This window comes from Babylonia areolata, chromosome 11 (genome assembly GCF_041734735.1).
Source record: "Babylonia areolata isolate BAREFJ2019XMU chromosome 11, ASM4173473v1, whole genome shotgun sequence".
In the NCBI taxonomy this organism is placed as follows: domain Eukaryota; kingdom Metazoa; phylum Mollusca; class Gastropoda; order Neogastropoda; family Buccinidae; genus Babylonia; species Babylonia areolata.
The window spans coordinates 11,574,203-11,595,909 of NC_134886.1; the positions used below are offsets into that span (position 1 = coordinate 11,574,203).

The 21,707-nt window shown below is 46.2% G+C and overlaps 1 protein-coding gene across 1 annotated transcript in view; it reads right to left on the minus strand.

Moving 5' to 3' along the window:
- Positions 1 to 21,707, minus strand: part of LOC143287141 (multidrug resistance-associated protein 1-like) — a 96,604-nt gene that overhangs the window by 4,677 nt on the left and 70,220 nt on the right. Inside the window, exons 18-30 of the mRNA XM_076595086.1 lie at positions 21,556 to 21,682; positions 20,391 to 20,567; positions 18,751 to 18,918; positions 13,041 to 13,230; positions 12,061 to 12,247; positions 10,497 to 10,548; positions 9,390 to 9,624; positions 8,512 to 8,656; positions 7,207 to 7,372; positions 5,406 to 5,605; positions 2,406 to 2,529; positions 1,641 to 1,742; positions 673 to 816 (exon numbers count right to left, since the gene is read on the minus strand). Of these exons, the coding sequence (XP_076451201.1) occupies positions 673 to 816; positions 1,641 to 1,742; positions 2,406 to 2,529; positions 5,406 to 5,605; positions 7,207 to 7,372; positions 8,512 to 8,656; positions 9,390 to 9,624; positions 10,497 to 10,548; positions 12,061 to 12,247; positions 13,041 to 13,230; positions 18,751 to 18,918; positions 20,391 to 20,567; positions 21,556 to 21,682 (2,017 nt within the window). The remainder of the gene's footprint in view (positions 1 to 672; positions 817 to 1,640; positions 1,743 to 2,405; positions 2,530 to 5,405; positions 5,606 to 7,206; positions 7,373 to 8,511; positions 8,657 to 9,389; positions 9,625 to 10,496; positions 10,549 to 12,060; positions 12,248 to 13,040; positions 13,231 to 18,750; positions 18,919 to 20,390; positions 20,568 to 21,555; positions 21,683 to 21,707) is intronic.

Below are 21,707 nucleotides of genomic sequence, written 5' to 3' on the forward strand. Positions count from 1 at the left end.
CTCTGTTTTCGAGATGAGGCATGATAGGTATGTTCTTGTTTCCATAGCCCACCAAACGCTGACATGGATCACATGATCTTCAGCGTGCGTATTTGATCTTCTGCTTGCGTATACACACAAAGGGGGTTTAGGCACAAGCAGGTCTGCACATATGTTGACCTGGGAGATAGGAAAAATCTGCAGCCTTTATCCACCAGGCGCTGTTAACGAGATTCGAACCCGGGACCCTCAGATTGAAAGTCCAATGCTTTAAGCACTTGGCTATTGCGCCCACTCAAGGTCTAGTCGGAGGGGTGGGGAGGTGGAATCTTGGTCCGTGTGGGAATTGAACACGTGCACACCCGCTTTCTGGACAGGGTCATGACCACAGGGCCAGCGCTGCACAGTTATCTCAGATTCCTTCTACCCTCTCCACACTCGTACTCCAGGCCCAGATGTGTATGACTGTTTTCTTTATTTACCCCCCCGCCCCCATGTAGGCAGCCATACTCCGTTTTCGAGGTGTGCATGATGGGTATGTTCTCGTTTCTATAACCCACCGAATGCTGACACGGATTACAGGATCTTTAACGTGCGTATTTGATCTTCTGCTTGCATATGCACACTAAGGGGTTCAGACACAAGAAGTTGTATGATTTGATTGGAAGGTGCTAGCCCTGATCACTGCAGTACCTTCTCTCCTCCTCTGATGTTGATGTTGACACCCTTGAGGACCAGGTCCAGGCCGGGCCGGTAGCGAGTGGAGTAGTTGGTGAAGATGATGTTGCCGTGACTGGGCCACGTCACCCGGGGCCGTACTGGCATCAATGCGGGGGCCTGCACAGAGTCACTCATGTGGGCCTGCTACCACTGCTGTAGTGGAAGGGTCGTCTATCTATCGATAGAGAAGAGAGATAAAGAGAGAGAGGGAGAGAGAGAGGGGGATGGAGAGAGAGAGGGGGGTGGAGATAGAGAGAGAGGAGGGTGGGGGTGGGGAGGAGGAGAGGTGGGGGCGAGGGGATCTTATCAATGCTTCTGCTGGCCATTTTGTTCCTCCCAAGGGGAAGTAACATGCACAGCAAGCGACAGCTGCACTGTGTAGTACTCATCGGGCTTGCTACCTGCTCCTGGATGCTGACTGGAGAGTAACACTCCCACTCAAGCAAAGAATAACTCCCCATAAGTTTGGCAGGGACCCCACCAACCCCACCTCACTCCCTCTCTTCAATGTGGATTAAAAAAAAAAGAATATGGCTCTCAAAAACCCACATAAGCAAAAAACTGCATGAAAAAAACAACGACAGATTTTCAGATGAAGCATAATATCAGAAAAAAGTATATGTCTGACGATTCTAGGCAAGTAACAGATCAGCGTGTTATAACAACAACAACAGCAGCAACAGCGATAATGATAATGATAATAACACCACCACTACTACTACTACTAACAATAATAATAGTAACGAAAATACGAAGAATAAGAACAAATATAGACAAAGATAAATAAAAAGTTACCCAGGATTTGACAGCAAATATACAAGAATACATTACAAAGTGAAATAAATGACACAGAATCTGGAAGTGACATGGCTTAAAATTGAGTTTCACCTACTAATCCATGTGTCACTTGTGGGGTACCCTCTACTTCAACCAATACTTACCTCAGGTTTGAGGTCTGAATACTCTTGGAGACGTTCTACAGAGACCACGTTAGTCTCCAGATCACTGACGGAACGAACCAGCCACTTCAGCGCTTGTGTCACCTGTGCAGGTAAAACAACAATGGCCGCTTTCATTACGGGAGCTGTATTTATGGTCGTCTAAATGGAATGGTCAAAGTATATCTCCATTTCCTTTTGCAACAACAATATTTCACTTTTTCCATTTTTCTTATTAATTGAATGATCAAGTGATGATTTGAAGTCACTGTGGCAACTAATTTTAAGCTGGTTTAATGTGAATGGTTGCTGGCATGGATTATGTGGCACCAGATGCACATGTGGCCTACTTTTCCTCCAGCCGAAAATCAGTTTGGAAACAATACCTCAGACCTAAGACCATTTTTCAAAATTGCCATTGCGGCATTAAACCGATTCTTCAGCATGCAAAAAAAAAAAAAAAAAAAAGCTGCAGAGAAACAAGGTTAATCTTCTTGCAAGCAATAGGTGTGGTTAACTTTTTTTTTTTAAAGATCATGAAGTGCATCATTCTTCATTTGCTAATTTTCAAATGGGCAGCATGTGTGTAGGCCTATCTGCAGACAGGTGGAAAGTGACAGCAAAAAGCAGTCTGATGACAAATATACATGCTCACACACATAAACCGACGCATGCACACATCATTCACACATGCACGCACGCACACACCCAAACGCGCCCACATGCCCCCTCCCCCACGCCCACCATACACACACACACACAGTTTACCTCCATAGCATACGTGATGGACAGGCCAGCCTTTCCGGCACTGACTCCCGGCGTCAGCAGTGAGAAGAGCGTGGCTGTGAAGACCACACAGCTGCTTAGCACTTCCACCCACACCCCCAGCCACCTGCCACCGCACCCCGCAGTTTCAGTTTCAGTTTCAATTTCTCACGGAGGCGTCACCGCGTTCTGACAAATCCATATATGCTACACCACATCTGCTAGGCAGATGCCTCACCAGCAGCATAACTCAATGCACTTAGTTAGGTCTTGAGTGCATGCATATAATTTTATATTTGCTACCTATCAGAGTGGAATGTGCTACCGAATTTTGCCAGAGGACAAAACTCGTTGCCATGGGTTCTTTTCCAGTGCACTAAGTGCATGCTGCATATGGAACCTCGGTTTATCGTCTCATCCAAATGACTAGACGCCCAGTTTGATTTTTTTAGTCAAACTTGGGAGAAAGGGTGAGAAAGATTCGAACCCAGACCCTCACAGATTTTCTGTATTGGCAGATAAGCGTCTTAACCATTCTGCTATCGTCCCGCAACCAAACTGTATTTCCTTTCGACCTCTTTTTTAACAGCTTTTTTTTTTTGTGAACTTACAAAATTAACACCAAAGACGTACTAATGCAGATACCCCAGCCTTAAACACACAACCGAGAGACCCGGAGGAATCTGTTGAACAGTTCTGTGTGACGCTCCAATGACCCTTAACAGTTAACAGAGAGAAGGGGGAAGAAAAGGAGGAGGAGGAGGAGGAGCAAAAGAAAACAACAAGAAGAAGAAGAACAAAAGATTTTTGAGCAACAGGAAAAGGAAACCATATCACGTATTTTATTAATTATCATTCTGATACCTTCATATTGATTTCAAGGTTTGTGAGACTTAAACATTGTGGAAAACTGAACCTTTTTTTCGTTTATATAATGCTGATTTTATTTGTTTACAAGTAAATGACAAGAAAAGAAAAGAAAACTTTCAGAATAAAATATGACTGAGACAAGAATCCTTGACGAAACTGCCTTTTTCAAAAGCAATACATATTTAAAGGGAAACGTTACATGATCAACCCAAATCAGTTCCAGAATGACCCCCCACCAAAAAAAAAAAAAAGAAATTAAGAAAGAAAAAAATCAGTTACAATGAACAAAGCAGTGACAGTGGAAAATGTATTCGAGATCACTCAAGAATCACGATTCCATTGTTAAACATCTTATGGATTACGATACACTTGGAAAAACAACAACAAACAAGAGAGGCAAGGCCTTCAAGACTCACTCGTGATACACTTTAAAAAAAAAATCTAATCGTTAAAATGTGTTCCGTATTTGTTATTATAAAGCTTTGGGTTAAAAGAAAAAAAAAGTCATGACGGCAGATTCGAACCCCGCGTGTTCGGGTGAGAAGAAACTGTCTTACCCATTACACCATCGTGGCTCCTTAACTGACGTTCAAAAATATAACATTTAAACATGCTTTTTTTAAAGGGCGATAAATCGATTGCGGTATTCGCAGTGAGAACACTGTTTAAATCATATTATTCTGGTGTATCTTGGGCATTCAAAAAATCTTAAAGGGCAATTAAAAATTCTTTTTAAGTCTGCCGTAAAGGAGGTGTGGCTATCGCTGCAATCACATTGCAACATTCAGCCGTTTTCTCTGGATCTAGATAGATGTACAAGTTTAGTAACACCCGGTTGACATGCTCGATTCAATTTCTCTTTTATGTTCGTTCTAGTTTTATAGTTTTAAAGTTGATATGAAAATTGAGTGTTTTGTTAAACTAATAACAAGTAGAGCCAAGTACAAGTACTTCTAAACGTCATATGAAGTGAAAAGGACTTCATTTTGAGAAAAGTCAAGACTGGAAATTTTTATGTTTCATCAATTCAAGGGTATTAACTCACATGGTTTATTATTTTTCACTGTGAATTCTGACTGATTCTGTGGATATTTTTATGGCAGTTTGGGGCATAATCCAGTAAGTGATGAGGCGTTCACAAATCTTTCTCAGAATAAATATTTAACGGTCTCCTTCTCCACCTTTCCATCACATGTTATCGTGTATTGTCAATTGAATATTGGATTGAACGGGCAGGTTAACAACTTGAAACAAAATGGCGTCGTTCGCGTTCGCGAAAAATATGAGCATGCGCTTTGAATATGTATAAATATGTGTACACAACTGATTTTTGCCCATGACTTTCAGGGCTCAGCCAATAGATCTATAAAGTCCACTCGTCGTATTGATTTCAATATTTTCCGAAAAAAACCACATGGGCGAATGAACATAGTGAAAGCCCTGTATACTGAGAGTAAAACACACAGGCTTTTTATGTATTGAGTATAATTTCAAAATGTAATGTTTAAGATGAGAAAGATCAGTTTAGAGCAAATTAACCCCCCTAGCATTTATTACAGATTAATTTCCCTTTTTTACTATCTGCACCAAAGACATGCAAAATAAAATATAACTTCCATGCTTCGCAAAAGAAGTTCCTGTTTGAACAAAAAATGATAAAAATGACTGCTCTTGTTGTTGTGTCAGAGTATCAGATCAAAGTGTCAAATTTACAGAATACAAAAATATAAATATAACAGTAAATTCAGTTTGCATATAATATGACTTCTTTTTTTATTTTTTTGTGTCCATCCCAGTGGTGCAATATTGTTTTAAACAAGATGACTGGAAAGAACTGAATTTTTCCTATTTTTGTGCCAAATTTGGTGTCAACTGGCAAAGTATTTGCAGAGAAAATGGCAATGTTAAAGTTTACCATGGACACACAGACACAGAGACAACCGAACACCGGGTTAAAACATAGACTCACTGTGTTTACACAAGTGAATCAAAAATATGAAACGCAATTCTTGATAAAACAAACAAACAAACATTGCTGCAGGCCTAAACGGAAAACCAAAAATGATGGGGAAAAAACACACACAACAACAACAGCAACCAAACACTATAGATATTACTGGGCAAGAAGCAGACCTGTTTGCGGTGATCCCAGCAAAGTAGAAGACCTGGTTCCTGTCTATCCTGACAAGGGCCTCCTTGACGAAACGCTCTGTGGCCTGGAAGGCCCTGATGACGCTGACCCCGGCCAGAGTCTCCCCAAAGTGGGAGAAGATGGGGGAGCGGGTCACTGCCTCCAGCCGCTTCAGCTGCCGTGACGTGGGCACGAAGAACCTCTGGGGACAGTCACTGAACCACGTCCAAAAAACAGGCACTGAACAACGTCAAACCGGCAGTCACTGAACCATGTCAAACCACCACGTCAAATTGATGGTCACCGAACCACGTCAATCCAACTGTCACCTAACCAAGTCAAATCGACGGTCACCGAACCACGTCAATCCAACAGTCACTGAACCGAAAAAACGTCAATCCAACAGTCACCTAACCACGTCAAATCGACGGTCACCAAACCACATCAAACCGACAGTCACTGAACCATGTCAAACCATGACATCAAACTGACAGTCACTGAACTACGTCAATCCAACAGTCACCGAACCACATCAAACCAACAGTCACTGAATCAATGAACCACATCACACTGACAGTCACCGAACCATGTACATACAACAATCACTGAACCACGTGACACCAGCAGTCACTGAACCATAACAATCATTGAGTCACTCTACCACGTCAAACTAGCAGTCACTGAACCACGTCAAACCGATACTCACTGAACCACATCAATCCGATAGTCACTGAACAACATCAAACCAACAGTCACTGAACCACGTCAACACAACAGTCACTGAACCACATCAGCACAACCGTCACTGAACCATGTCAAACCAACAGTCACTGAACCATGTCAAACCAACAGTCACTGAACCACATCAATACAACAGTCACTGAACCACATCAACACAACCGTCACTGAACCACGTCAACACAACAGTCACTGAACCACATCAACACAACCGTCACTGAACCATGTCAAACCAACAGTCACTGAACCACGTCAAACCAAGTCACTGAACCACGTCAAACCAACAGTCACTGAACCACGTCAAACCAAGTCACTGAACCACGTCAAACCAACAGTCACTGAACCATGTCAAACCAACAGTCACTGAACCAACAGTCACTGAACCACGTCAAACCAAGTCAATGAACCACGTCAAACCAACAGTCACTGAACCATGTCAAACCAACAGTCACTGAACCACGTCAAACCAAGTCACTGAACCACGTCAAACCAACAGTCACTGAATCAAACCAACAGTCACTGAATCAAACCAACAGTCACTGAATCAAACCAACAGTCACTGAACCATGTCAAACCAACAGTCACTGAACCACGTCAAACCAACAGGCACTGAACCACGTCAAACCAACAGTCACTGAACCATGTCAAACCAACAGTCACTGAACCATGTCAACACAACAATAACTAAATTGCGTCAACACAACAATCACCAAATTGCGTCAACACAACAGTAACTGAACCACATCAACACAACCGTCACTGAACCACTCCGAACCAACAGTCACTGAACCACGTCAAAGCAATGGTCTCTGAACCATGTCAAAGCAACAGTCACTGAATTGCGTCAACACAACACTCAGTGAACCACGTCAAGAGAACACTGACTGACAGAAATAATGGCGTCATGCATGGGCTCTGCCAGGTTCTGTGATTTCACATTGATGAATAGACACAGATAGACACACACACACACACACACACACACACACACTCATGTCCAGCTGTCTGAATGTGAAGAGCTTTTCACTGAACACTCACTGTCCAGCTGTGGAAGAGGAAACTGACCTGCAGACCATAGTAAGCTATGGCCAGAGGTAAGATGATGGACATGAACACGGGAGTGTTGACCGAGATGACCACCAGCGTACTGGTCACGGAGAAGACACACATGACGAACATGAAGATGATCTGGGGCAACGTGTCATCCACCGTGTCAACGTCGCGAGCGAACCTGAAAATAACCAATGGGCAGAGTCGTTCAGTCCCCAGTCACCAACTGAACTTGAGAGAAACCTGACAGAACATGTAGGAAGACAGAGAGGAAAGGAAGGATGGAACAAACAAAAAAAAAAAAAAAAAAAAGGAGAGAGTGAGACAGACTTGGATTTGTGATTGTATGGTTTATTCATATAGGCTATTGTCCCTAATGAATAGTGCAGTCAAAATGATTACTGAACAATAAGTGCAAAAGGTGGAGCGAGAGAGACAGAACGCTAACGCTTTTCTGATTTTGGCCTTGGCCTCATACTGAAGGGGCAAATACAAAAGAACACAATACATAATTCTCACTTACTTTCTAAGAAGTGAGCAAGCAAGCGAGTGAGAAAGAGAGAGAGAGAGATAGAGAGAGAGAGATTGAGAGAAGACTGAAGATGGAAGGTGTTTTATTGATAAAAGCCAAAGCTCCTGTATGTAAACACACACACATACACACACACACACACACTCAAATATATATATATACATATGGAGGAAATTGCCCAAAGACACGAAAAGACTAGAAAAAAAAAGAAAGAAAGAAGAAAGAAAAGATCTGGGGATATATTCTTCTTCTGCGTTCATGGGCTGCAACTCCCACGTTCACTCGTATGAACACAAGTGGGTTTTTATGTGCATGACCGTTTTTACCCCGCAATGTATAGGTAGCCATTCTCCGCTTTCGGGGGTGTGCATACTGGTTATGTTCTTGTTTCCATAACCCACCGAATGCTGACATGGATCACAGGATCTTTAACGTGCGCATTTGATCTTCTGCTTGCGTACACACACGAAGAGGTTCAGGCACTTGCAGGTCTGCACATATGTTGACCTGGGAGATCGGAAAAATCTCCACCCTTTACCCACCAGTTGTGGTTGCAGAGATTCGAACCCGGGACCCTCAGATTGAAAGTCTAACGCTGTAACCATTCGGCTATTGCACCCGTCTGGGGATCTATGATCTGGGGATCTATGATCAGCTAACTCTAACCTGTTGACAGTGACTGAGCTGTTAGTCCAAAATACCTACTGAACAGAACTCTTTCTGTTGACAAAGACAGACCTGTTAAGGGGAGATAACCATGGGGGATAACCACATGGACCAGCACTGACCTGTTGACGATCCGCCCGGAAGGCGTACTGTCGAAGAAGCTGATGGGGGAGTGGACCACACTGTCCAGTACAGCAGCATGAATGTTGCCTGCCGCGTGAGTCATACGGACCGCGCACATCCACGCGTACAGGCTGATGAAGACGGCTGAAAAAGAGAGAGATCTTCACAACTCTCAGGACGATCAACCTTCATAGCTTGTCTTGAGGGCAGGGGGGCATTTGTATTTATGCATAGTTTTAGTTTGTTTTGGGTAACTGCAGTGTATTGTCTGAAAAAAAACCCCTGCAAAACAACAACAACAACAGCGTACGCTGATTGCAATAGTGGGCCAAAAGCTGACGCTACGTGTCACAGGATTTCATTAGCAACGCGTCTGGACAGCCATGAGGGCCATGAAATCACCCAATCAGTGATCACGGCTTTGCGGCCACAATGGTGGACACTTTGATGGTTTGATCTATTGTCTGCATGTGACCTCAGCAGCCTCCAAAGGGAAAGAACTACAGATATAAGCAATCTGATACGTGTGTATTTGTATAATCACTTCGAAAATCGAACACATTGGCGTAACTAAACAAAAGACATGGTTAATGATCAGATTCTTGGCACTGCTGAAGTCATATGAGTAGACATGAAAAAGGCTTGACTAGATGATGCTTATTTGTGGTCCTCAGGACAGATGAGGTGATGATAACTGCCCTTTTTACTTTAGTCCTTGTACGCGTGGATTCAGTGTATACGAGCATGCATGCATATTCCCATGTTTACATGAAGACACCATTGCAACTGCCTCCACGCATATTTTTCTCGCAACCTCAAGTAACAATGCCAAGTTCTGCTGAAACCCTTAGACCGGTGTTGCAGGCCTAACACCCACCTTGGCAGATTCCTAGAATTCCGTAGAAGGTGAGGAAGTGGTGATTCCTGGCGACGGCCTCAGACGTGGTGACGTTGGTGGTGGTGTTGAGAAGGACGGGGTCCTCGGTCCAGTGACTCAGCCAGAAGTTGGCGTAGACCGAGAAGACCTGGTATGCCATGAAGGCCAGCACGATAAGGGCACACCACACGTACCCCATGTGACCCGCATAGGAGCTGAACACCTTCATCTTTACCTGCAACACGGGGTGCCACACCACCTTTTATGGTGTGAAAATAATGAATAATAATCACACAAACTTTGACACCAACCATTCAGTTCAGTGGCGTCAGTATCAAAATACAGTTCCATCATGAGTATCATGAAAACCGACGTCTTCAAATCAAAACACCTGGGGTACTATAATCATACCTCTTCGGAGACAAAATAACAAAGTCAAATGGTCTTTCCTGCGTTGAAATAAAAGAATTCATTCCTTTGCTTTCCAACAACACAGCTAAAAAAAAATCTTGAATTCTTCATCTTTAACTTTACGATTTTTCTGATAACTTATCCAAATGTTCAAAATCTGGTTATCTTCTGAATCATGACGCTAACTGGCCGTCTGATTTGTAAATTTGAATTCGGTACAGTTATGTGTCTATTCAACCCCCACCCAAGAAGCAGTACATCCGTGTGCAGATTGGTAACTTGGTATGGAATGCAACAAATCAAAAGCACAGTTAAACAATTTCATTTGAAGATATGTATTCAGAGACCTGCAAGTGCAGAACTCTGAAACCAAAGCAGTGTTAAGATGTAAAAACAGCGCTCTGTGTTGTAGAAATGTATAGTAACAGAATCTTTTTAAGCAAGGTTGAGACACTGTGAAGGATCAAAGTCAACTGCTAAGATCTGTGTGAATACTTGTCACACACACACACGCACGCACGCACGCGCCCATGTACACGTTCTCTTTGGTTTCCAACTTGAGAAGAAAACGGGAGAAAAACGGACAGGGGTTAGAGCAGAAAAGACTTGCGGGTTAATACATTACGTAACTGAAAGTGCACGCAGAATGAGAAGGAGAAGACGAAGGAAGTGGACTAGAGGCGACGCAAAGCTCACCCGTCCAGTGGCCGCCTGTTCGTCCTCCGTCATACAGGCCTGTATGGCACCGCTGGGAGTGGTCCTCTCGGGGGCACCACTGGTCTTGGTCACAGTGTCCAGGGAAGAGGTCAACCTGCACAGAACAGGGACAGCACAATGGTCAGTGGGGTGACTGCCAGTTTATGTACAACCTGCACATACATATCGAGAAAGCATCTCAAGTGCCAGTGAAATGTTCATTTGTTACATTCAGGTTTAACGTCGACGCCCAACTGAGGAGACAGCCTGCACAGATCGTCATCTCAGTAAACCAGGGACAGGGTTCTGTCTGACACGACACTGACACCAGCAGAACGACAGCATGTCACGATGGGCCAGTAGCGAAAATGCCAGTTTTATGTTGGGTGTCACGTGATGCAAACTCACAGTCTTTTGAAGCAGAGCTCAGCGCTCCACCAAGTAGGCTGACCAGACAACCAAACACTTCGTTCAAAAGATTTGTAGTGTTAGGCTTGTGTCAGTCCTTGAAAAATTCCCCTGCACTGGGACATGCTTTTTCTCTTTCTGTCTCCATCCACAACCCCGCCAGCCTGCCAATTCTGGCCAACTTGGAATAGAAAAAAAAAGAAAAAAAAAGGGGGGGAATGGAGGACAAAACAGAAAGACAGACCGGAAAATGACAGAAAAAGAGGACAGGTTATTGGTATATTTCTGTCTCCTTCGTTGTCTTTCTAGGCTGTGCATAAATGCATGCAAAGATGTGTCTACGTGTGCAGGGGCGTGTGCTGGCTTGTACCATGGCTGATGATTATCTTGGTCAACCAGCGGAGACAGTAAAAATGGATGGTGAACTTTCTTGACGCTTCTTGTGATAAAAATACACCCGTGGAACCTAGCTTGGCCTTCAACATCATGGGGTCACGTCAGGGGTCACGTCTGAGAAGATTTCCTGTCCACTGTCCCTGGGCTGTCCACTGATCGTGAGCTGTCCACTGTCCACTGATAGTGAGCTCTCCACTGTCTACTGATCCTGAGTTGTCCACTGCCCACCATCCCTGAGCTGTCCAAAGTCTCTGTCCCTGAGTTGTTCACTGCCCCCTGATCTGTTCGCTGTTCCTGAGCTGTCCACAGTCCCTGAGCTGTCTACTGCCCCTGAGCTGTCCACTGTCCCTGAGCTGTGCACTGTTCCTGAGCTGTCCAACGTCTACTGTCCCTGAGCTGTCCAATCTCCACCGTCCCTGAGCTGTCCACAGTCCCTGAGCTGTCTACTGCCCCTGAGCTGTCCACTGTCCCTGAGCTGTGCACTGTTCCTGAGCTGTCCAAAGTCTACTGTCCCTGAGCTGTCCACCTTCTACTTTCCCTGAGCTGTCCGCTGTCCCTGAGCTGTCCGCTGTCCCTGAATATCCACTGTCCCCAAGCTGCCCACTGTCCCTGAGCTGTCCGCTGTCCCTGAGCTGTCCACTCTCCACTGTTCCGGAGCTGTCCCCTGTCCCTGTGCTGTCCACTGTCCCTGGTCTCCACTCTCCACGGTCACTGGGCCGTCCACTGTCACTGAGCTGTCCCCTGTCCCTGAGCTGTCCACTGTCCCTGGTCTCCACTCTCCACGGTCACTGGGCCGTCCACTGTCACTGAGCTGTCCACTGTCCCTGAGCTGTCCACTGACCTGACTGCATCTCGGTGCAGAGCCAGGTCGTCTCCCGAAGTGCCACCTTCTGACGCGCTGGTCACGGACTCCACGTGCTCGTACATTCGTCGTCTCAACTCCAGCACTGCACAACACAGCACAGTCACTCATCCCCTGCTGGCAGATCTCTGTCTGTCTGTCTGTCTGTCTCTGTCTATTTATCTGTCTGTCTGTATCTGTGAATTCTAAATGAACTTTGGCCTTCATGAGTGAATAATGTTCTGAACTTCTATATCAGTGATTTATATCATACTGAACGTCAGCCTTAATCAATGAATTATATCCTCACTTTGGGAATGACTTCTTCTCTGAGGTTTGGTCTTAATGATTGAATATGTCTTGCACTCTGACACTGACTGAAATAAATCCTGAACTTTGACCTTAATGAATCAATTTGGTTCTTATCTTTGATGTTAATGAATGGACTCTCATTCTCATTTTCCATTTTGTTCCTAACGAACGGGTTTTATTCTGAATGTTATTCCTCACGAATGAATTCTGTTCAGATATTATCAGCCATCACGCACATCGTCCTTATCTTATATCATGTAGCTGTTTGCTTGAGTCTTTTTTGTGGCCTTAGTTACTTGCAGTCTAAGGAGATCATCTTTGGAAGCATTTCCTCAATTTTCTTTTCTTTCATTTTTAATAGTGCTTTTCTTGAGACTTCTTCACTGGCCGAAACACACACACACACACACACACGAAAAAACACCAACAATAACAAAAATACAAAACCAAACAACAACACACAAACAAAAAACAACAGCAAACAACAACAACAACAACACACACACACATGCACACAAAATCATGCACAATGCCAAGTCTGAATGTTTTCATATTCACGGACATTTTCTTTGAAGTTGAGTCTTTACCTTCCAGGTCATCCTCTGTGTCGGTGTCTTCGGATTTGGAGAGGACGGTATGCAGGAACTGAGCCAATGGGCCGTCACGTTTCATCAGCTGCAGGTATGAGCCACTCTCCACGATTCTCCCCTCTTGGAGCAGAATCACTGTGTCCACCAGGGGGAGCCAGTGCACCGCGTGCGTCACCAGAACTCTCGTCTGTACCAGCGAACAAAACCGCTCGCTATTCGTCATCACTCCCTAGCCCCCAAATAGCTTGTCCAGTCATTTATGATAGTTTCGTCTACACTGTTCAAAGGGGTATGTATAATGTCATATCTTCGCGACTGAAAATTCAAAGACGCAGACTTCAAAGACAATGAATGTGACTGTGATGATGACTGTTCTTGACTGTCTTGTTGGTTTAAAACAAGTTGATTTAAAAATTAAGTGACATAACATAAGCTTCATGGTAAGTCACAGGACGCAAACTAAAGCTTATATCTTCTTCTTCAACATCATCACCATGACCGACAGACAGACATTGCTAATCCTGTACATCATCTGTTACAAATTGGACTGGTAAAAATGGCATCCCCGTCTCTCAGGAACAAAAACAAAACTTTTAAAAACAGAAACTGCATAGGATATCCGGTACCCCTGCTGAAATGACAGACTCCTCACCAAACTCTTCAGCTGGAAAAGACATGAAAAAATGGAGGGGTGGAGCAGTTATGGGTGTTTGCAGAGTTGAGTTACGACCTATTATCTTTCACTCCTACGGTCAAGTAACTGCTGGACCAGAACTTCATCCCCAGACAGACAACTGGGACCTTCCCCTTAGATCAACAAACGAGACTTCACCCACGAAAGAACAGCCAGGAATTCACCCCAAGACAGCCAGGACGTCACCCCAAGACAGCCTAGACCTTACCCCAAGACAGCCAGTACCACCCCTAGACAGCCAGCCAGGACCACCCCTAGACAGACAGCCAGGACCTTACCCCAAGGCAGCCAGGACCACCCCTAGACAGACAGCCAGGATCTTACCCCAGCCTGCCATCACTGTCCAACCTGAGGACAGCTTACACCTCCACCACAGGCACCCACACCAAACACCATGCAGAAACAGAAAAACAAACACTGAGGCGACACGCTCTCACTGTGGCGACAGCAGCCAGAATTTCACACAGAAAATTCTGTTGTGACAGAAATGTAGTGCAGTACAGTACAGTACAGTGTGGTTCGTCCGTCGGGATCAACGAGGGCCATCTAGTCATCCTAGGGGTGGGTGGGTTGGGCTCTGTGGGTGCGCAGATGACTGGTCAGGCCAATCCGCGCCCGGAAGGTTCTGACGCAGTGTGGACAGGGGATGGTGGCGGCTGTCGGGGACTTGCTGGCACTGCTTTTCCTGGCCTGTCTGCGTTGCTCTGCTGCAGCGATTCTGTTGGCCTCACAGGATTTGGCGCCTTTGTGGACAGCTGAACGCCACTTTGGTCTGTCCATTGCATTCAGCTCCCATGTGTCGTGGCTGATGTTGAAGGCCTTCAGAGAAACTTTCAGAGTGTCTTTGAAGCGCTTCTTTTGGCCTCCATGGGAGCGCTTGCCATACAGCAGTTTCTTGGGGAACTACATGGCCTGCCCAGCGCAGCTGGGCCTGCATCAAGATGGTGTAGATGCTGGGCAAATTTGCACGAGTGAGCACCTCTGTGTCAGGGATCTTCTCTTGCCACTTTATGCCGAGAAGTTTTCTGAGGTTGGTGGTGAGGAAGTGGTTCAGCTTTTTGGCGTGGCGTTTGTAGACCATCCATGATTCACATCCATAGAGCAGTGTGGTGAGAACTATGGCCTTGTATACTTTGAGCTTCATCTCCAGGGTGATGCCTCTCCTGTTCCAAACGTTCTTATGGAGTCTGCCGAAGGCAGCGCTGGCTTTGGCGAGTCTGGCATTCACCTCGTCGTCGATGACAACTGTGCGAGAGAGTATACTGCCCAGGTATGTGAACCTGTCCACCCCGTTCAGTCGTTGCCCGTTGATGAAGATGTTTGGTTCAACGTAAGGCTTCTCCTGGTGCATCACCTCAGTCTTTTTTGTGCTGATTGTGAGGCCAAAGTTGTCACAGGCAGCAGAGAACTTGTCGACGCTGTGTTGCATGTCAGCTTCGGAGGCAGCGTTGAGAGCGCAGTCATCAGCAAACAGGAAGTCGTTGACGGTGTCTGTCCTCACCTGGTTTTTGCTTGAAGCCTCTTGAGCTTGAAGAGTTAGCCATCTGTGCGGTACCTGATGCCAATGCCTACGTCGGCGTCTCTGAAGGCATCTGTCAGCATGGCTGAAAACATGAGACTGAACAGGGTGGGGGCAAGAACACACCCTTGCTTGACTCCGTTGGAGACGGAATGGTTCTGAAATCTCTCCGTTGTCTTGGACTCGGGCCAGCATCCATCGTGTAGTTGCCGTATGATGGTGATGAACTTTCTGGGACATCCGTACTTCGCCAAGATTCTCCAAAGGCCATCTCTGCTAACAGTATCGAAGGCCTTGGTCAGATCGACATAGGTGGAGTAAAGGTAGGCGTTCTGTTCCTTACACTTCTCCTGGAGCTGCCTGGCAGCAAACACCATGTCGATAGGCCCGCGTTCTTTCCGGAATCCACACTGGCTCTCTGGTAGGAGTCCTTGCTCAAGGTGCGCTATGAGACGGTTGAGTAGCACTCTGGCCAGAGTCTTGCCTGCAATGGACAGCAGGGATATTCCACGATGGTTCTCACAGGCCTGACGATTTCCTTTGCGCTTGTACAGGTGTATGATTGAAGCGTCTTTGAAGTCCTGTGGAACTGCCTCATGCTGCCAGATGAGCTGGACCAGCTGATGAAGCTTCTCAGTCAGCGCCATACCACCTTCTTTGTAGACCTCAGCTGGAATGGAGTCTGAGCCAGGGGCTTTGCCATTGGATAGCAGACGGATAGCTTTTTGGGTCTCCTCCAAAGTTGGAATGGCATCCAATGATTCACTGACTGGCACCTGGGGGAGTCGGTTGATGGCTTCATCAATGATGGTGGAAGGGCGGTTCAGTACGCTGTCAAAGTGTTCAGCCCATCTCTCAAGGATCCCGTCCTTGTCAGTGATTAGGGTAGAACCATCAGCACTGAGGAGTGGAACAGATCTGGAGGTGGTGGGGCCATAGACTTCTTTGAGTCCGTTATAGAAGTTCTTCATGTCGTTCCTGTCTGCAAAGCCCTGGATCTCATCAGCTTTGTTGCTCAACCAGGAATCCTGCATCTGCCGCAGCTTAAGCTGGATGGTGCTGCATGCGCTCTTCAGTATGTCTTTCTTTGACTGTGACTTGGGATTTTCAATGTGGGCTCTGTAGGCTTGGCGTTTGTCTTCCAGCAGCTGCTTGATCTCAGTGCAGTTCTCATCAAACCAGTCTTTGTGCTTCCTGGCAGAAGGCCCCAGGCACTCCATGGCAGTGTTGTACACCGTCTCATGCAGTGCGCCCCATGTTGCCTCCACATTCTGGTTGTCCAGCACGGTGGACTCAAGGCGTTCCTCCAGGGTGTCAGCAAAGCTCTGCTTGATGTTGCCTAGCTCCAGCTTGTTGACATTCAGGTGTTTGGGTGCTTTCATGCCCTGAGGCCGTCTCTTGGGCTGGATGTGGAGGTTGAGTTTGGTGACGATAAGGCGGTGATCTGTCCAGCACTCCGCGCCGCACATGGCCCTCGTGACTCGTACGTCCTGTCTGTCCCTCTTCCTGACAATGACAAAGTCGATGAGATGCCAATGCCCAGAACGAGGATGCATCCATGACATCCTGTTACGGGTAGGGAGGCAGAAGACGGTGTTTGTGATAAGAAGGTCGTGCTCGGCACATATCTGGAGAAGTAGTTGACCACTGCTGTTACAGTTGCCAACCCCATGCTTCCCAATCACGCCTTCCCATGAGGTGCTGTCACACCCAACTCTTGCGTTAAAGTCACCAAGAATGATAAGCTTGTCTGCATTGAGAACAGTGGTGATGACAGCGTTCAGGTCCTCGTAGAACTTGTCCTTGATCTCATCCGGGTTGGTCATGGTGGGCGCGTAGGCGCTGACAATGGTGGTAAACTTCTTCCCGTTGCATAAAGGGAGTTTCATCATCATCAGGCGATCGTTCACTCCTTTCGGTGGGCCAGCCAGCTTGCCAACGAGGGTTGTCTTCACTGCAAAGCCAACTCCAGCCTCACGTCTCACTTCAGGTCCGCGACCACTCCAAAAGAAGGTGTATCCTGCGCCTCGCTCACAGAGTTCGCCTTCTTCTGCCAGTCTGGTTTCACTTAAGGCAGCGGTGTCGATGTTATACCTGGCTAGTTCACTCGTAATGAGTGCTGTGCGTCTCTGTGGTCTGTCTGAGTCGCCTCTGTCCAGAAGCGTACGCACGTTCCATGTGGCAATGGTCAATGGGGTGCTCCTTGTTTTCTTCTTTGTTTCCTTTGTGTGTCGACTGCTTGAATAGGGTCCCCGTCAGCCGCGGTATGCTGACAAGGGTGGTGTGGAGCCGGCAATGTTTAGGGCACCTTTTCTAGCCCCTTCCTCATGCCATGGAGGTGAGCAGTGCTGTCCTGAAGAGGGCTGCTCAGTCGCTCAGGGGGCTGCCGATCTCCACTGCTGCTCCAGTCGGTAAAAAACGACCCTATGGCCTGAGCCGCTTGTGTGCAGGTCCGCGGCTACGACTGCCAGTGTACCCACACCTGTCGCTTTGTCGCTCGCCTGTCACCACAGGGCTTGGGGAAAATGATGGTATGGGATGAAGGATGACCGATGACTTGCGCGATGACTTTATAGTGAGGAGGAGTTGCGCACCGTCGACCTCACTCTCTTGTCCGAGACCGTCTGTATCCAGTGGCAAGATGAGGTCAAGACGACTGGAGATGGATACGGATGCAGTGGATGACCAGGATGTCCTATGTGCCTCATCCTGCCCTCAGCACTCCACAGTGCTCTGCTGCAGCCACCTTCCTCTCCGTTGAACCATGAAGGTTTCTTCTGCAGAGTCCGCCGGATCCATTCTTCACATGCTTGGGTAGACAAGCCCGAACTCACCGAGGGTTTGAGACCCGTCGGCTACCCTCGCCTAGTTTTGCCAGCCTGTCAAAGCTGTTGCCCGGGGGTTGGGCGCTGCCGCATGCTAGCAGCTTCTAGGACCCAAAGGTGAGAGCTGGGTGCCGGTGGGGACCAACAGAGGACGAACCACTCCCTGAAGAGCGTGACAAGCCCCCCCTCTAGAGGTACTACCCCTCCCGTGCACCCCTAACCCCACAGTACAGTACAGTACAGTACAGTACAATACAATACATCAGCAAGGTCCCATGCACTGTACAGCTGGACCCTCAGAGCACAGCTGACAGGTTGTTAAACTCACTCCCTGGAGTCCCTTTGGTGTCGGTCTGTGGAGGAGGGATGGATGAAGGGGGTGAGGGGGGTTCCTCCTTGTCATCATTTGAAATCAAAGCATGCATCTCAAAGACCGTCGGGACAGTAACGCATGCGCTAACGTCTTGGTGGGTGACTCTGGATACCCAGAGAAGAAAGTTTCCTACCGCACAATCGTTTGTTTGAACTCACTTCTATACTTCACTGGCTTCTCACCACCAAAACTTTTCCTGTGTCAGTTTGCCGAGGAAAATGGTGAGAAACCACTGAAATATGTAAGTTCAAACTTACGATTCCGAGTAAGGAAACTTTCTATTATCGCTGACTGACCTTGTGTCTGAGGACTCCTTTGTCGCTGATGATCTTGCGGAAGAGGTGCTTGCCGACATGGCTGTCCACTGCAGACAGGGGGTCATCGAACAGGTAGATGTCATGGTCAGCGTACACCGCACGTGCCAGGCTGACCCGCTGTCTCTGACCTCCGCTCAGATTGATGCCCTGTCACAGTGGCATGCACACGTGTACGTCGATCGATGTGTACACAGAACAGAGATAACACGTACATGCATGCTTGCGCACGCGCACGTGATGCCCAGCGTGTGATAAATATATTTCTGTTCTCAAGAAAGTAACATATCAGTTTTCTGACATTGAGTGAACATGCTGTAAGTATATTCAAATTACGGAATACCTTGTACCTTATGCTTTGCACCTTATGCCTAATCCTAGTATCGTTCAAATCTTTTTTTCTTTTTTTAAAACCTTTTATTTAAGATTTACAAATATAATGGCAACAAAAAGGCAGACAAGAAAGAAGAAAAAAGATTAAAAAAAAGAAAGAAAAAAAGAGAAAGAAACACAAAAATCGTTCACATCTTAAAAGGAGTAGTATATACTATCCCAAGACTTGGGTCGGATCTCAAATCAAGAGTAAACCATGTCTTCAATCTCGTATTGGGAGTAGACGTCATCTGCAGTCTCAGTGGAAAGTTTTTACATCAAATGTCAATGCAATATTGACAATTTTGCCCGTCGACTCTTCTATGTTGAAGTCGGAATCCCGTATCGCAGATCGGACACCGACAACGTCCCCGTATTCTTTTCGAATTTCTCTTTCACTTTGCAAATTCCCGTTTGTTTCAAGCCCTTTGCTAGATGCATGGAATGCCCCACAAAGACATCCGTTTTAAGACACGTTTGGACTCGAGACAAGTTTCATTGCAAGTACTGACACAAACTCAAACTTGTGTATACATTCACACTCCCGTCTTAATCGTTTTCATGTATGTTTTGTACAACAGACGGGTAAATTCGAAAAGACCCGTCGGTCCGATTTTCTCCTTCACTTTGCGTATCCCCCATTCTTTCCAAGCCCATTGCTAGGTGCATGGAACGCCCCCAGAAGCATCCCTTTTTAGACACCTTTCTAATCGGGCCAAGTTTCGTTTAAAATCGTCTACTATAGTAGACAATTCTCTATATATCTAATTAACATTTTTGCCCGTTTCGTAGTTTTTTCACGTATGTTTTGTACTGTAGACGGGCAAAAATGTTAAGTAGAATATAAGAATGACGAACCAGAAATGGTGCACACGTTTATCCTATACGGGTATACCTATTTGGGTACATTGTAATTCCGACTTCAACACAGAAGAGTGGACGGGCAAAATTGTTAATATTGCCATTTCAATAACGTACCTGCTTTTCAGTGCCTCTCATACAGTTCTCAGTGAGCTTCAGTTACTGATTGTTTCCTGAACCTTAACCTGGAAAAGGACTCTTTCAGTTTGGTTCGTCTCAAATTTCAAAATGTTGCACGGCTTTTGTGTGTATTTCTGTGCTTGTTTTATGTGTGCATGTATGTATATATTTGTGTGTGTGTGCATGCGTGAGTGCGCGCACTTGTGTATGTGTGTGCTTTTTCTTTCTTTTTTCTCGTTTTTCTTGTTCTTTTTTTTTCTTCTTCTTACCTTGTCTCCAATCTCAGTGTGATCTCCGTTAGGCAGCATATCGAAATCTGGTTTGAGGGCGCACGCGTCGACGACATTCTTGTACCATTTGGCGTTGAACTGTTTGCCGAAGAGGATGTTGCTCTTGAGGGGCGCGTTCTGGATCCACGCCTGCTGGGGCACATAGGCCACGCTGCCCTGAACATGGGGACGGGGAGGAGGAGGAGGAGGAGGAGAATGATTTGTACTGCCTTGTAGGTTCCATGATATTAAAGTATTCTGTTCTCTTCTCGTCTATATTTTACACTGAACATCAAACACTGTACCCTGTCCCCCCGAAAACGAGAATGGCAAGAGTTTCAAAACTGCCAACTTCATCAAACAAAGGAATTATCAAACAGAACAGAACAGGGCACAAAATTGACACTACAACAGGATATCATCACTTTGCATAATCTTGTGATTTGAAAGTGTTCATGTTGTCACCATAACCAGCCACTGGACCAGGTGTGAGGAAAAATGGGATGGGAAAAATAGGAACCCATGTTCCACCATACTTCTCGCCAGTCAAGACACTAAATTTGATGACAGTTGGATGCAAGATGTCGACTCAACCAAGCTTTTTGTACTTTTGCCATGTGATGACCTTAACCTTTGACTTTGTTACAGGGGACGGCGGAAAGGTCTTATTCATTACTACATCCTACCACAGTGGTGGCCTAGCGGTAACGTCTTCCACCCAGGAACCGGGAGAATCTGAGCACTGGTTCCATCCCATCCTCGCCACTGTTTTCTCCGCCTCCACAAAAGACCTTGAATGGTGGTCTGGACGCTAGTCATTCGGATGTGACGAGAAACCAAGGTCTCGTGTGTGGCAAGCGCTTTGTGCATATAAAAGAACTCACGGCAACAAAAGGGTTGTCCCTGGTGGAATTCTGTAGAAAACCCCTCTATGATAGTAAAAACAAATATATGTGCAGTAACAACAACAACAACAACAACAACAACGACAACAACAAAACAACCAAAACAAACAAACAAACAAACAAAAACAAAAAACCGGAAAAAACCCCGCGCTCTCCCTGGTGTAAAGTAGCATGAATTTCATACACAGAATTCTGTTGTGACAAAAAAAGTATTACAATTCTATACCATACCAAACAATACAAACTATGCGGGTGGTTACCTTGACGACGACCTTGCCCTGTCGCCGCTCAATTTCCCCCAGGATGGCGGAGACGAGTGAGGACTTGCCGCTGCCCACCCCTCCCACCACCGCCACCAGCTCCCCTTCCGTGATGTCCAGGTTGATGCTGATGACCACACACACACACACAC